The 15,714-nt window shown below is 39.2% G+C and overlaps 1 protein-coding gene and 2 long non-coding RNA genes across 6 annotated transcripts in view; 2 read left to right on the plus strand and 1 right to left on the minus strand.

The window, feature by feature from the left end:
- Positions 1 to 14,632, minus strand: part of myom3 (myomesin 3) — a 71,928-nt gene extending 57,296 nt beyond the window's left edge. The window contains exons 1-4 of one of the 2 annotated variants that reach the window (XM_080308058.1): positions 14,512 to 14,632; positions 7,152 to 7,256; positions 1,564 to 1,717; positions 1,047 to 1,204 (exon numbers count right to left, since the gene is read on the minus strand). In XM_080308058.1, the coding sequence (XP_080164184.1) occupies positions 1,047 to 1,204; positions 1,564 to 1,717; positions 7,152 to 7,256; positions 14,512 to 14,618 (524 nt within the window). In that variant the 5' untranslated portion in view covers positions 14,619 to 14,632. Of the gene's footprint in view, positions 1 to 1,046; positions 1,205 to 1,563; positions 1,718 to 7,151; positions 7,847 to 14,511 lie in introns of those variants that run through there. The other variant, XM_080308057.1, reaches the window with a different exon arrangement.
- LOC113031483 (uncharacterized) overlaps positions 1 to 15,714 on the plus strand; it is a 40,936-nt gene that overhangs the window by 11,509 nt on the left and 13,713 nt on the right. The window contains exon 2 of one of the 3 annotated variants that reach the window (XR_013912138.1): positions 14,524 to 14,676. The exons of 1 other annotated variant lie outside the window; for it this stretch is intronic. This is a non-coding gene — a long non-coding RNA (uncharacterized LOC113031483). Of the gene's footprint in view, positions 1 to 14,479; positions 14,677 to 15,714 lie in introns of all 3 variants that reach the window. One more of the 3 variants, XR_013912139.1, reaches the window with a different exon arrangement.
- LOC145431836 (uncharacterized) lies at positions 9,164 to 9,518 on the plus strand. The gene is made up of 2 exons (XR_013912140.1): positions 9,164 to 9,298; positions 9,339 to 9,518. It is a non-coding gene; the product is annotated as an uncharacterized LOC145431836 (long non-coding RNA).

Raw genomic sequence — 15,714 nt, forward strand, 5'->3', positions numbered from 1 at the left:
TCCTTATTCCTTATATTTATTATATGTAGTTATTTATGAGATAACATGACAATGCAGTTCAAAATATACACATTTTACAATAACAAATTGTGGATTCCTCTTTATGTCCTCTAGCTGCTGTGCTGGAAGTTTCAGAGTGTTCAATGGTGAACCAGCTATGCTGACGAATGTTTCTCCTGTCTCTTCTTTACTTTTAAAATGTTCATTTATCAGCTGGAAAAAATGCAGATATCGATATGTATGGCTAGACCAGAGGATAGGAACCCATTTCCCCAGGATATTCCACCTTGTGTTATAGACAGAGACCAGCTATGTATGTGATGTGTGTCTGTTTCTAAACAGGGTGGATTTTCCAAGTTGAAGGATACTGCATGCTCACAGAGTAGTCAATTACAGGGTCGACCCACCGTAAAGCATACCCTGCTTTTTCCTCCTCAGTGACTGTAATGGGAACCGTAATTTATTAAATAAGCATCATGTTGCGTTCAGTGAAATTTGAAATCAGTGACAGTGTCTCTGAATTCAGCAGCAAAATGTCGAGTTCACACATCAAGAAAGCTAAAGGGCTGTTTTCCTCAGACTTTTAAACAATCTGGCTTCTTCATTTAAACCCAAGTAGTCGCATCTTGCTGGCCATTAGAACAAGTTTTATGGCAATTAAACTTACTTACTGTTCATTTATAATGTTAACAGTATAAAAAAGTAGTTTCTCAAGTAAAATGCTTAGAACAAGTTTTGTGGTTTGTTATTTTTATATTGGTATTTATTTTTCTTAAGTTGGTCATGATTTTGTAGGAAGAGCGATGCTCCTGGATTTTTCAGTTGTAGTTTTTGGCCCTTACAGCTCCACAAGGCAAGGCACATCTGGTTGTATTATATTCAAGAGAGTGTAGACATTTCTACAGCATATCTACAAAACTAGACAAGTGACATCATAGGTTAACACCACAGGATGCAACTTTGCCCATGGTCCTGTGATTTTTGTGGGGAAACTGCACATTTTTAGCATAAAGAATGCAGTAGTAGAAAGAGATGAGGGTACTCACCATGTCACCTTTGGGGTTGGACAGCCCTGGACAGTGCAGGAGAGTTTCACACTCATGCCTTCCCAGACAGTGTGAGCCCTCAGAGGGATTGGAAAGTCTGGGACCTTCTGACTCAGTTGCTCCAGGTACCTCATGTGGGCAGATGCCTTCATTTCTGCCTGAGGTACAGACAGAGTGGTGAATTTATCCATGGAAGGAAAACATGTCTATAAATATTTATTGTAGATAAACACACTGTATTTTTTAAATATAGCAAGTCTCTGTGCTTTGGCTGTCATTAAAACAAGCGGGAGGACCAAGGAAGGATGGAAAATTATATATTAAAATTAGGAACAGTAATCAAGAGGGAACCTTTCTGAAAAATATTCTGGTTGTTATCTACCAATCAGAAAAGCGGTATTTATTTAAGGTGGACAAACTGTGGCACTTTTTCTCCAGAAATGCTAATATCTAAACAGTTTTGTAGTCTTTTGATGAATAAAATAATGGGATTCTTAAGACAAATACTTGACTGTACCTGTTTGCGAAGAGCTATCTTGTTAACACGAGTGCGTAACAACTGCTGGTTCCTGATCACATCGATTTCCACCCTCTCCGCCTCATTCCCAAACATTGTCCACTGCTCTCTCTCATACTCTTCATCAGCAGCCATGGTTTCTTTTAGGATTTCCCTGTTGGTGTAAACCATGAAGTAATTTAAATTTGTTTGGTGGTTATTTATTTGCTGTTTCATAATGTTGGATGATTTGTCCCGAGTATAGTATTGTGAATGTAGTTGAAAAGAAACAACACTACTACTACATTGCTCCATCCTGCAGTAGCTTCTTTATAACCTCTGCAGGCTTTGATGTGTTATATATGCCATGCTAGGTCCCAGATGGGTTTTTTTTTAAAAATCTTTGTTTTTTTACTTTATTGCCTACATTAACTCTACTTGTGTCCTTGTTTGGGCATTCAGTAGGACAGTAGTGAGCAATTAATTTTCTCAAAGGGTCACTGGGACTGGTTTGGAGTACCAGTTATGCTAATGTGGCCTCTTGATGTAGTCCACAACAGTCCAAGTCGCTTGTGTGGCCTCTTGGGGAAATTAATGGCCCACCCCTGCACTAGGAGGTGCCAGATTGCCATTTTGGTTGTCTCACTAACTCGAATCATCCAATAGATCAACAGATTTAGGTCTAATATTACTGTAGTTTCTGTAGGTGTTTCTCTCTCCAGGCTGGGGTAATTAATCCCAAGGCAAACTTCGACTGCAGTGGACAGAGTTTTCTGTCTGGGTTGTCCTTACCAAGGATGATTTAGATCATTCTGCTTAAAAAGTGAATTTTCAAAAACAATTTTCTCTCATTAAAGCTCCAAAGTTGTTAGCTACATACTTTTTTTTACAGCTCTCTTTTGGATGCTGTTGAGGCTTGTGCACTGTGACCGATAGTTATGCTGACACAGGGAGATGTAGCTGGTGCCTGTCTGCTAAGCTTCACCTACATTAATTAGATTCACTGAACTGGACCTCCCAAAGGTGTTTGTGCTGTTGGTGTGAGTAGCATGTTAAAAAAACACCTAGCATTCATCAGAGGTAACAGCAGAAACGTGAATTGCAGGTAAAATTTTAAACATGTTTTGCAATAGATGGCTTTACCTTTTGAGAGAATCCAAATAGCGTTTCTTTTTCACTTTAAGAGGGCCATAATACAATTTCAGTGTGTCCCACTTCATTTACAGTCAAATGCTAGTTTTATGATATTCGTCAGATTGTCTTCTCAAACGCTCCTTGATGAGGTCATTAGTTCACTGCTCAATTTGTAGCTTTCTGTCATTTCATATAGCACGCTTCTCGCACACGTTCAAAGGCTTTGAGGCGTCGGTATTTATGAGTTGTACATCAAGCCCGGCTGCCACTGCTGATTCACATCACTGTAAAAACGATGCAACGCTTCTACCCTGACGAACACCTCTTCAGGAATCCTTCAGGTGTGGACAGTTCAAAGCGACACTGTGTCGTCGGCCGTGTCACATCCTTGACTTGCCTTTCATCGGGCTGGTTGTCATGGAGATGCAAGGCAGTTGTGATAGTATATTCAGTCAGAAGAAGCAAATTTAATGTTTTTTTTTTTTTGTTTGTTTTTTTTTTCAGGGCAAAAAGGTGACACACTAAGTAGGAAAACTTGCGTTACTAGCAGAAGAGGATCAAGGCTTGCTTTTGATTAGTCTCTTCTTTTGTGTTAATCTAAGTGTTTGTGAAGTTACAAAGTTAATCCCCACCAGCTCTCAGCTCTTGAACCTGTGCTCTGATCTCCTTGTAAGCTGTTAAACAAACCAGACACCTCTTAAAAAATTAATGAAGCCTTACTGGTAGCCCATGCACGTTTGCATGACATATTGACGGTATGAATATGTATACATCTCCTCTGTACATCCAGTTAATCCATTTGAATAGATATATACATACTGAAACATGCTATCATGTAATTATAGTTATTATGAATACTCCTCTCTCATCATGGTAGAGTGGATGTGCATCTTGAAGCATTTTTTGACTGACAGACCCCAGGGCTTAATTATTTGCCACAGCAGAGAGAAAGACTCTTAAATATTCACACGAGCAGTTCTGAGCTTTTTTGCTAGAGCATGAATCGCTCGGTAAATGGCCGAGATCTTTCAGTTAAATGCGCAAACTTCTTGATTAAACTGGCAAATAAATATGTGCAAACACACACTAACAATCCCATGTGCCTAAAAACACAGTTTTTAGTATTTTTTGCCACCGGCTTGTTTAGCAAAGTGTGTTGGTGCTTTTAATCTCTGTGGGTTCAGATTTAAGCCTAGAGTGGAATGAACCACTGGATCACATCGAGTCAGTGGGCATGAAGAGGTTTATGGGTTTATTATTTCTCCAAAACCTTTCCTGTCTCTGCAAAGAAAAGGAAAAACGTTCTTGCCAAGACAAACTGGGCATGCATGAGTCAGCTGCATAATTTATTTCTTACCTATGTGGGGAAGATACTGGAGAGACCATTACGTGAATCTGATAGGAACATGTAGTTGCCAGCACAGAATGATCTAGCACATTTGTTTCCGCACAAATCAAATCGAATGTTAAGCTCCCCCATCTTGCAAACGCTAAAGCAGAGGTCTGGAAATAGTGTGCCAGTTCTCAAGAGCTTTCAGCTTCATCCTTCCATCGTTTCGTTTTTGGCCCGTAGAGGTCAGTCATCTTCAGCTTTTTCCAGCCTCCATCCTAAACTATCCAACTACACTGTGTTCATCTGAGCACATCTGAGGAGAAAGGAAGTTTGAAGATGCACTTCAGAGGGAGTCGACCTTGCAAATTTGCACGGTAGGGTTTGGGTCTTAAAATCTGAAGGTGACACAAAACTGCGGCATTAGCTGAGCATGTTTGTGGATGGATAGTCACTGGTTGATGAGATAGGAGGGTTGTCGTGGTGATATGGAAGAGGGGACATAATGAGATGCTAAGTTGGCAGGACTACATCATTGCAGCTGAGGCTCATTACTTTCAGTTGTGTTTTGTCTTTCAAGAGGGTGTGATTTCACCCTCGATGACTTCCCCTCTTTTCACTCTTGCTACTTGGCAACTGTCTTCTACTATTTCTAATCTGCTACTTTAATACTCGTTGTGACCTCTGTTCATCTGTCTATTTACTTTTTTCGGCCACTTGCCAGCCAGAGCTTCCTTTCATGGCCTGAAGAAGGAAATATCTTTTATTTTTAGCACTTATGATGAAGTCTACACTAGCGATGTCAAATCCTTTTTGACACAAGAGTGTAATCAGGTTGTGGATAGACTGGAGAACAGGAAACTGGCTGCTGCTAAGCCTTTAAATTTGAAAGTGCTATTGACTTGCAACACAGACACTACGTGACCCAGACAGGACAAGGTGCCCCTAGAGCAGAAGAGGGATTTTAGTAAAGCAAATCAAGTCACTAGAGGCAACAATCCCTCAGCGTGTGTTCTCTGTGACCTAAACCTCTCTATTCTGGGATTACTTTTAGATATGACAGCCGAGCAGTAATCCTGTCCTGGCAACATGACCGTAAGACACTTAGAAAGAAAAAGAGTTCATACATGTCATCAGCAAAATCCTCTTATATTCTGATTCACTTACTAAGTTAAAGACCATGTGTTCTGGCAAAAAAAAAAAAAAGTCCAGCTTGAGTACCAGAATATTTATTCTTTTGCTTCGTATATGAAGTCCAACACAATTAACCAACATGTCTTTCAAATTGACCCACAAACCAGTTTTATAATTCCCTCTTGAGCACATGGAGGCCTTTTTTCTTTAAAACCTCATGCTCCTTTTGGCAGACTGCCTTCACTCTTCACTTGTTTGAAAACCAAACCGTCTGCTGCAAAGATGCTGCAAAGATAGGCTGTTATCAATGGACCTGACTGCACCAGACAGGAGAGCACTATGTAGGTGGTATATGTTCTATAAGTGGAAAAAAAGATCTTTTTTATTTATTTATGTTTCTTTACTTTCACAGACTGTTTGCAAAGTCCTTATACTCAGAGTCATAAAGTGATTAAAAAAATTCAATATCTTTTAAATTAAAAACCAAACTAGTAGGTTTAATCTGCAGTAGTCTGTAGATGTTAACTACATAGGTAGTTAAGTGAGTAACTGGGTAGGTCATCATTTTATTGGAGAGCTAGCGCGGAGAAACAGTCGGCCATTTGCCCTCACTTTCATACCTGTGGTCAACTTATAATCACTATTTAACTCAGCACCCATGTGTTTGGACTATGAGAGGAAGTCAAGGGCCCCCAGGAGTACTCGTGCAGGCACAGCAGAACATGTAAACTACACAGGCCATCACATTCAAGCCAAGGGCTTTCTTGCTATAAGGCTAACCACTGCCCCACTCTCTGTAAATGAACCAGAGTCAAAAATGAAGATGTTCGATAGCTTGAGTTTATCAGACAATCATCAGTATCGGCTGACTCCTATCTTAGATTAGCTGTCATTTGAGCGTGGCGGTAGTTGATGTTTATCAGTGGTATCCCATCAGTCTTGATCCTGGTTACAGTTTCATGCATTTGTGTGATGAAGGGTTTCATGAACATTAAATAAATGGGGAAACAAATATTTATTATAATTAAATAGCAAAAACAAAAGAGTTTTATGGACTAACAAATAAAACAGTGCTTTGTGCTCTACATCCCTCCACAGGATGTGAGACTCCCCTGCTTCTATCTATAACCACAAAAATACAAACATATCTAATATTCTTCTTCTGCATGACTGCAGTTGAATAGTTATTGCTTATTTGGTCCATGACATCAGCCAGCAAATGAAGGGACCCAGCTGGCCTTTTATAGACTGACGAGAACGAGGGAAAAAAACCCTGATTTCCGTTGTTTACTGAGATTCTCTATTGACAGAAAAGCTCTTGTGCTGTATTAGCTCGCAGGGCAAAGCGTCAGTGGAAGTTGACCCACTCTTCTTCCTCAAATAAACTGGAGAGAGAGCATGGATAGTGACGGAGAGGCAGGGGTTTTATGACATAAACAGATCATCCAGGAAGGAAGTCCTCAGGAAAAAAAAAAAAGTGGAGCCTTGTTGACAGTGTGAAGAGACTCGTCCATGGTTGCTGCCCTTTTTTTCATGCACTGAAGATTCATCCTGCGTTAGAAATCCCCGCATCAAGACTTGCAGATGCAGGCTTCTGGTTTTTGTGAGCCTCTGCTACTAGGATTATTTAAAGGATCATGTGGTTGCTCTCACTTTCTATGCTTTTGAGTCCCATTTTTGAACCTCAAGGATGTTATTGTTTTTTTTTTTTAAAGAGGATGAATTGACTGCATCGTCCTGCAAGGTGATATGCATTTGTTGATAGATATCCATTGAAATTCCCAGGACACATTTCACTGAGCTTGACTCGTCTTATGGAAGTATTGAATATTTACGACACTAGAATTAACACGTTTCAATAAAGACATTCTTGTCTAGTAGTTCATCCACAATTATTAAAATGTAAATGCAAGGATTTCAAATTTAAATTAAAACATAATTTAAATGTAAAAGTATTTTTCAACAAATTACATCTGTATGAAGATGATCTGTGAGCTGTTTTGTGCCTCACCATGTTCTGTGCCGAGGGAAGTTGTCCATGTCGAGGACCTCTTTGACTGACATGACATCACCGGGTATGATAGGAAAGACACCTGAATAGGAGGCCTCCTCATCGCTGTGACATCCAAAGTGTTGTGGAGGACAAAAAAATAAAATAAAATAAATAAAACAAAGCATGATTAACATGCGCAAATCATCAAACGACACACAAAGGTGACAGATTACAAAATAGATATCTTCCCTTGTCATCCTTCACAGTTATCTATTCTGCTGATAGAAGGATATTAGCACGCCTATTAACTTTGTCACGGATTATGACACAATATCCAATCTGTTGTTCATCAGGCCATTATTCTCCTCTGCCACTAGAAAGCAGCACTGCCTCTAATATCCTCTAGCTGAGAAGCACAGGAGGCCGTGCATCAGAGAGTGCTTCGGTTAATGTAGGCAAATACAAAGTACATGAGGGTTCATTTATTCAGGCGCTCCAGGGATTCACTTTAAAGCAGGCAACTCTCATCTCAGTGAAGAAAACAACTTTTATGCATCTTTTCTGGTTCCTGTTGTGAAGATGTAGCGAAGTAAACAATGGCAAACCAAAAATCAAACAAGACAAAGGAAATTGCAAAGAAAATAAATCCATCACAGGCAGAACTTCTTTGAAACACATCCTCTGTAATGTTTGTCACACTAATATACCCTCTGTCACTCTGCAGCTCTGGGGTAAACCCAAAGCGTGGTTCATAGGATGGTGTAGCATGTTTGTCACTATTCAGTTTATACTACTCCTGTGTTGTCAGTAGTATTACTGTGCAAGCTGCTAAATTGGATTCGTTACTATTTTAAATGGGAAATACAAAATACTGCTTTGTTAAAACATATTTTAATTTTAGCTATGACCCTGTGGAAATGGGATACGAGCTAAAAACAGGATATTAAACACAGTGGTAGGGCTGAAACAGTCGTGTCTTCAGGTTCTTGTCTGTGGGCAGTAAAATGTGCAGTGTTTGCAGAATTGTAGCCTTGTGCTTTATGCGATTATTCAACTAGCTTCATCCCATGTGGGGTTTGAAAACCCTAATATAGCCATTCGAGCAGAGCAGCATACGACCTCTTTTCTCCTCGAGTGTGAGAAATGTCATAACTGCAATCAGCTGCTGCTTCTGCTCTGTCAGTGTTCCCCTTTTCCTCACTGGTGTACAAACACATGTTATTATTGTGTTTGTCATCAAGAGGAACTGCAGTTGGTGACGTTAAGCTCATGCAAATGTATAGGCGAGTTTATTGGATTGTTTATGACACGGTCACAGCCATTTGAAAGTTTTACTGGCCACTATATAGTGAACAGTAAAACTTCAGGCTCTACAGTATGTTTGATTCAGGTGATGGTTTGGCTGTTTGAGCTACATTTAGTGAGGGGGAATATACCAGATGAACTAAACATAAACTGCAGTCACTGGTCACATACAGGAGAGTGTAAATATTGATGCACTGCCAACACTTCTCCTAGTTACCGCCTAGTTATCGCTTCATCATATACTACTCCACCAACCCCCCCATTTGTTTATATTTTGCTTTCAAGAATTATTTATATATATTTTTTTCTAACACGGTCTTTTACAATAAGTCCTTAGTCTTTCTTACATTTTTTCAAAAGCCTTCTTTAGACACTGGATGCTTTTCACTCATTTTTGTTTCACTCCTTTTAGCTGTCTCTATATAACAGACAACGTAGCAAATTTTAAGCCAATTTCAAATCGTGTCTTTAGGCAAAACCGATCATCATTACCTAGCCTAACTTGTTTCCAAATTCTTTAGTTGACTCTATAAAATATCCCAAAAAATAACCTAATTTTACAGATAAAATAGTATTTTTGTCTATTAGCTGATGACTTAACACAGCAGTCCCCAACCTTTTTTGCACCACGGACCGGTTTATGCCCGACAATATTTTCACGGACCGGCCTTTAAGGTGTCGCGGATAAATACAACAAAATAAAACTAGTACCGGTACAGAAAAAAAGAAGATTTATTCCTAACACACGTGAAAAGACCCAGGAAAACCGAGTAAACGATAAAAACGATAACAAACTAACGCTGAAAACCGATAAAAACCCTGAAAACCATACATTTCACACCTGAGCCTCAACTCTCGCGGCCCGGTACCAAACGACTCGCGGACCGGTACCAGTCCAAGGCCCGGGGGTTGGGGACCGCTGACTTAACAGATCTCAGCAGCCTGTGCAGTATGTCTGTAAAAATTGAGGAACCTGAATATGTGGAGGACAAAAGAAAAAGCGGTAGGCCTGAAAAACCTATCTACGGTAGATGACCAGCATCTGAAGGTAGTGTCCTTAAAAAATAAGAAAAATAAAAACCCCAATCAAAACAGGACCTGAGAAATTGGCCTTCCTGAACCTCAACATTATTGAAACAGGGTGGGGTCATCTTGCAAGAGAATGGAACAAAAGTTAGTCAAAATCCAAAATGTAGCGTTGAAGCATCCACCAAGATCCATGGAGAACTACACCTACAGACTTCGAGAAAGAAGTTACAAGAAAGCATTGCAAGAGTTCAGGCTGTGTCGACGAAAGAAGGTGTTCATAACAAATAGTGATTTTCCCGCACATCACTGTAAAAACTCTGTTTTTGCCTTTTATGTTTTCCATGTTTCAGTAAACCGCTGCACCTACTTCCCGTTTTTCTAGTAAAGAAAAGACTTTTGCCCAGTTATGCAGATATGTACATTTCTGAGCCTACACTGCACCACAAACTCTGTCTGAATTTCCAACATAAAACTGAGTCGACGTTATCCACAGTATGTGCACCACCATGGAAGGAAAGAGGCTTTTGTTGTTGTTGCAGTTGTGAAACTGAATAGCACATTTGTAACACGAGAAGCACAAATTTGAGTTTTTTCCTTATCTGAAGACGAGGCTTACTCTTTTAGAATAATTGCAACCTCAGTGAGAGGCTATTTTATAAGTGCGAAGGCTTCCCTTGTTTTTCTTATGTAATGAAAACCTTTTCTTTTTGTTTTTAGGAATATGCATTAGCTTTTTTGGATTCCTGTTAATTAAAAAGCTGCTGCTCTTATTCTTCCTGTGAAGTAGTGTACGTTACTTTACCACAGAGTCCCACTGTAATAAATAAAAATCTCAAAATCTCAAATGTGATGCCAGAACTGTATTTTTATCCACCTGCGTCACACAAACCCCAACCGTTGCTGTTAACATCTAGCCTCAAGCATTGCTTTCAACAAGTCATCTTACAAATGGCAATGCAAATTGACGTGACTTCTCTTTTTCTTTTGTTTGTAATCTGGGAAATTTCCCCATTTCACGGTGCTGAGAGAACAACTTCTGCTTTTGCTTTCCTATAATTGTATTTTCTTTCTATTGTTTGGGCTCCCATTGAATGTGTGTACCACTGAATAATGTGTGTGGCTGGGTAGTACATATATATATATATGTGTGTGTGTGTGTGTGTGTGTGTGTGTGTGTGTGTGTGTGTGTGTATAGATATATGTATACATGAGGGCACATATAAACAGGAACTTCCAAATGCATGCAGTAATCCATGCAGGCCAAAAATGTCATGCCACTGCTGTTGGTTGAAAGAGAGTGGTTGTTCGTTTGTGTTTACAAACAGTGGGCTTCCTCAAAATATTAACTTGGTGTAACTGGAAGGAGGAAATAAAAAAGAGGGAAACTTGATGGAACTGGACGTTCTGTTATCGCTGTTTCATGCATGTCAACATACTGTACAAAGACTGTTTTGTGCTATTCTACAAATACAAAAAATGAAACCACTGTAGAGAAAACCGTTCCCTTCTCTGGTGTTGGCTAAACCTACCCAGAGGCCACTTTGCTCAATCTAACATGAAGATAAATTTGAGTGTGCTCCCATGAGCATGTTCTAAGTATAAATTTTACCAATGCACCTGCTCCCTCTCATGCTTCTTCTTTTAAACAAAAGGAGACATGACCTCTAAGTTCAGCTGAACTAAGCTAGATGGAATAATTGCTTATTTTCAACTTCCCCGAGGAGAAAAATTGGCCAGTTCCCTTTATTCTGCAATGGAGATTGTAGACCCACAGGTTAGCCTAATTTAATAACTCACTACAGCAAGAGGGGTGCATGAAAATGAAGGCAAATTTGGCTTGAGAGTATGAGTATATGTTGACTTGTACCTGTGTGCCTGCTTTCATTTGTGTTCTGCCATAGTGTAAATGGATAGGCCTGCTGCATGTGAGTGTGGGCAGCCAAATGAAAAGAAACAAAAAAAAGTTATAAAAAAAACCTTTTGAGAAAATTAAAATGAGGCAAATAACAATGAACCAGACTTGCAATCTAATCATTACACATGACATGTTTATAGTCGGTTAAACTTTAACCTTTTAATTTAATTTTTTTGAAACTTTAGAGTTTAATAAACCACTGACAATTTTATTTATAAAATGTTCATTTCCATATATAGCTTTCATTTGTATCATATTTGCTACGTCTTGAATTTGCTTTAAAATGGTTTTTAGGTTTTTCAGGAGAAAAAAAAATCACATAGTTGTAGACGTCTCAAAAATAAAACTATATTTATCAAATATGATGGACTGGGTGTTCATGGGTTAGACTGAAAGTCAGCCTTGGACCTTGAGATTGTTTTTAGATGTTTGTGTAGCAGGTTAACTGAAAGCTATTCATTTCCTGCTTCAGGTAATTTTCATGCTAACCACAAAGTAGCTGAACTGATGCATCTGTACACACAGGTGTCTTAATTTATCCGTTAGCTCATCCCGCTGTTGTCTGCTTATCATATGATCAAGAGTTTATGTTTAACTTTAGCCTTTAAAACCGGCTGTAGTACAATGTCAAAGGGACTTCTGGTAGAAAAGACTGAAATATAAAACTGTTTGCTTGTGTGCATGTGTTGAGGTCGTTTTTTGATTGAATGTGTCATTGAACCATGTAGTGAATCAGTACTAAAAATGAAATTTACATAAAGGATACATTTGTTTTATAACAAAGATGCATACGGATGTCCTCTGTTATCAGTAAAGCTGCAAGGAGTCCTCATCTTAACAAGTTGCTCAATCTGTTAATCCTATATCCTGTTTATTTCTTTTTAATACTATACAGAAAGCTGCGTATGGTGCGAGACAGTTCCACCTTTTTCAAATATTAATCAGTTTGCTTCATCAATTTTAAAGCCTCAAGCTGCACTTTCCTATTATAGTGCAGTGAATTTTCTATTGTACTTTTTGTTTAAATTGTCTCTTTCATTTAAAAATAAACGTGCAATAAACAATACTGCACATAAAGTAAAACAGAACTAGTTATTTCTAGAGTTTTGCTTGTGAAATTTGAGTTTGAACAGAAGTCTTCATGATATGACAACACAAACATTATGCTTATCAGTTTTCTGTTTTTGTATTCCCTCAAGCTGTTACTGTGAGAGTAATTACGGAGCTTCTTTTAAGCCACTTTTTAGACTCTGAGGTGTCCCAGAGTTAAGAGGAGTTTAACTTAGATCCTGTATAGTAAACAAAAGTACTGTAAAGTAGCTAGTGCTGGCCTTCATAACTGCTTTCGGTCTTTGTGTCATAGAGTGAACAAGGTACCGGAAACATTCCTCTGAGATTTGGCTTGACATGATAGCGTCACACCAAAGCTGCTCTACTGGATTGAGATCTGATGACTGCGGAGGCCATTTGAGCACAGTGAGCTCATTGTCATGATCAAGAAACCGGTTTGAGATGGTCTGGGCTTTGTGACGTGGCATCTTATCCTGCTCTAAGCAGCCATCCAAAAATGTACACTGTGGTTATAAAGAGATAACTGTGGTAAACGCTAACACATTGTTTAGTATTTAAACAATGTGTACAAAAACACCTCTGCAACCAACCCCACCCTGAATATTTCCTCTTTTTTAAATCGTTCACTGCAAACTGTAGAGATGGTTGTGTGGGAACATCCCAAGTAGATCAGCAGTTTCTAAAATCTAAAATGGGACGATCATAGCTCAAGAGTTGGCAGTTCGTCTTGTAATCGGAAGGCTGCCCGTTCGAGCCCCGGCTCGGACAGTCCCGGTCATTACGTCCTTGGGCAAAACACTTCACTCGTTACCTACTGGTGGTGGTCAGAGGGCCCGGTGGCGCCAGTGTCTAGCAGCCTCGCCTCTGTCAGTGCACCCCAGGGCAGCTGTGACTACAATGTAGCTTGCCATCACCAGTATGATGTGTGAATGGGTGAATGACTGAATGTAGTGTAAAGCACTTTGAAATCCTTAGGGACTAAGTAAAGCGCTATACAAATACAGGCCATTTACCAATACTCAGATCAGCCTTTCTGGCATCAACAATCACGCCACATTCAGAGTTACTTACATCATCTTTCTTCCACATTATAATCTTTTGTTTGACTTTCACCAGGTCTTGACCATGTTTCCAGGCCTAAATCCAGCGAGTTGCGTCCATATGATATTTGCAATAATAATCAGTTGAACAGATGCATCTAATGAAGTGAATTTCATGTGTATGCAGTACTTATTGATCACTGATGACAGTAAATCCATGTAAAGGCCACATGTTTGAGTGCGTTTAGTTCATTATATTGATAAGTAGTGGTTTTTAAATGAAAGGGTAAAAGATTATTCCTCCTTATCTGTGCTGTTAGCAAACCCCATGAAAAGACAAAACCAACTCTTGATTATAATGTTTTGACCTCACTAAGCCTGTATTTTCTATTTAAGTACTAAAAATGGAAAATAAATCATATGAAATTATGCACAGAGCAATGCTAAAAGAAACAGTTACTGAACAGTCAAATAATCACCAGAAACAGACCTGTTTTGGTGAGAGCCGTTGTTTCAGATTTTTTTTTTCCTTGGGGGACGAGGTGTCGATGTTCCCTAAACACCCTAGGCAACTAGTTGTTTTAGAAGTGTAACAGAAAGCGATTTCGAGCAAAATTATCAGAAGTTCTGATCTGACAGACTTCAAGCTTAACACTGCATTTTTGTGAGCCCCCAGCAATACACCTGCCAAGTTTGAAGTAAATCGAAAGAATAGTTGCAGAGAAAAGCGGAGAACACATACCACACATAACACGATATAAAGAGGTTCCTGTGTTTATTAGCGAGATGAAGGAACATGCCACTTAGTGTAGCTTGTTGAGATTTTTATAGGTTTTGGGCAACAAAGAAAGCCTTTGGCAGAAAAGAATAAATTGGATCTGATGTCAAAGATAATACCTTAGTTCCTCTTTGGTTGTGGCATTTCCCGAATTTTGTTAAAATGAAGATAAATATTATCAAATTAATTCATTATAAATGGCATGCAGTGATGTTGCTATCACTGTGTGTCTGTTTGCACCTTGACGTGAAGGTCCTCTTCTTGATCTGGGAGGACAGCTGCATGCTGTGAGACATCTGGGACGACTGCTCCTCCTGCTCTCGATGCATCACCATCCTGGTTTCCATGGTAACGCCCCAACCGGCACCTGGGAGTGGAGGGGAAGCTACGAGTGAGCATGCAGAGGTGTGTAGGAGGCAATGTGATTGTCAATAGGAGTCAGTCGAGCACTAAAGGCACTGTAGCCTTAGCCATGAGGGTATCTGTATTAGTAATCAGCAACCTGAAGCTGGGTTTGAAATTGAGTTCAGATTAGTTGCACGATTATGCATATGTTTACAGTAAACACCTTTATCTGTGTGCTTTAAGCTTTTCAAAAGCAATAGATTTATAATGGGAATAATCAGCCCTAAGTTTTAATTGTATATAGAATATTTGTCGTAGTGCTTAAATCTCTTATGATATTATATTGAAGTGACTACAAACAACGAACAAGGTGAAAATAATAATAATTATATTTCTAAATCTACAGCAATCAAAAGAGGTTATCAAACACCCAATACTACTTCGATAAAGGGGCTTCAATCCAATATGTCAATGATACACTTCAGAGAGGAAAGGAAACTGTTCAGAATCCATTTAATACATCAAAACCGATTAAGCATTTTAATATGTAGCTTTACAAAAACATTTGAAATACTGCTCGAACTACTTTTTTTTTCATTAAGCTGCTGATTATCATAGGCTCTTGTCGTACAGGTCTAGAGACTGAATGGCGACTGTCTAGCAACCTGTGGTTGCTACGGAGAAACATATATTCCCCAACCAGCTGGCAAGTGGTTGCTGGAGGTTTTTTACTGTTGCTAGGTGACATTGCTTTCAAAGAGATAAACTGTGCTGAAGAAGTCGCTGACTTGTCTGCAGACATTCACCAGCTACTCACTAAGTGGTTGTTACCCTTGTAATGCAAACTGGAAACGAAGACTGTTTGCCTTTTGAAATGTTTTGTGACACAACTTTTACTTTGAAGGTGAACGTTCTCTATTTTCTTGTTTTTGGCCACACTTTTTTGTAATTTCACTACAGCTCTGAGGTTAGTTTGCAGGTTCTTGTGTCAGGGTTCCTGGGTCGATGACCCAGCGTTTTCAGTTTTGAATTTTGCCACTGTTTAGTTTTCACATTTTATCTTTTACGTTTGCCCCGGTCTGTGTCCATTATGTTCTG

Source organism: Astatotilapia calliptera, chromosome 11 (assembly GCF_964374335.1).
Source record: "Astatotilapia calliptera chromosome 11, fAstCal68.1, whole genome shotgun sequence".
In the NCBI taxonomy this organism is placed as follows: Eukaryota; Metazoa; Chordata; class Actinopteri; order Cichliformes; family Cichlidae; genus Astatotilapia; species Astatotilapia calliptera.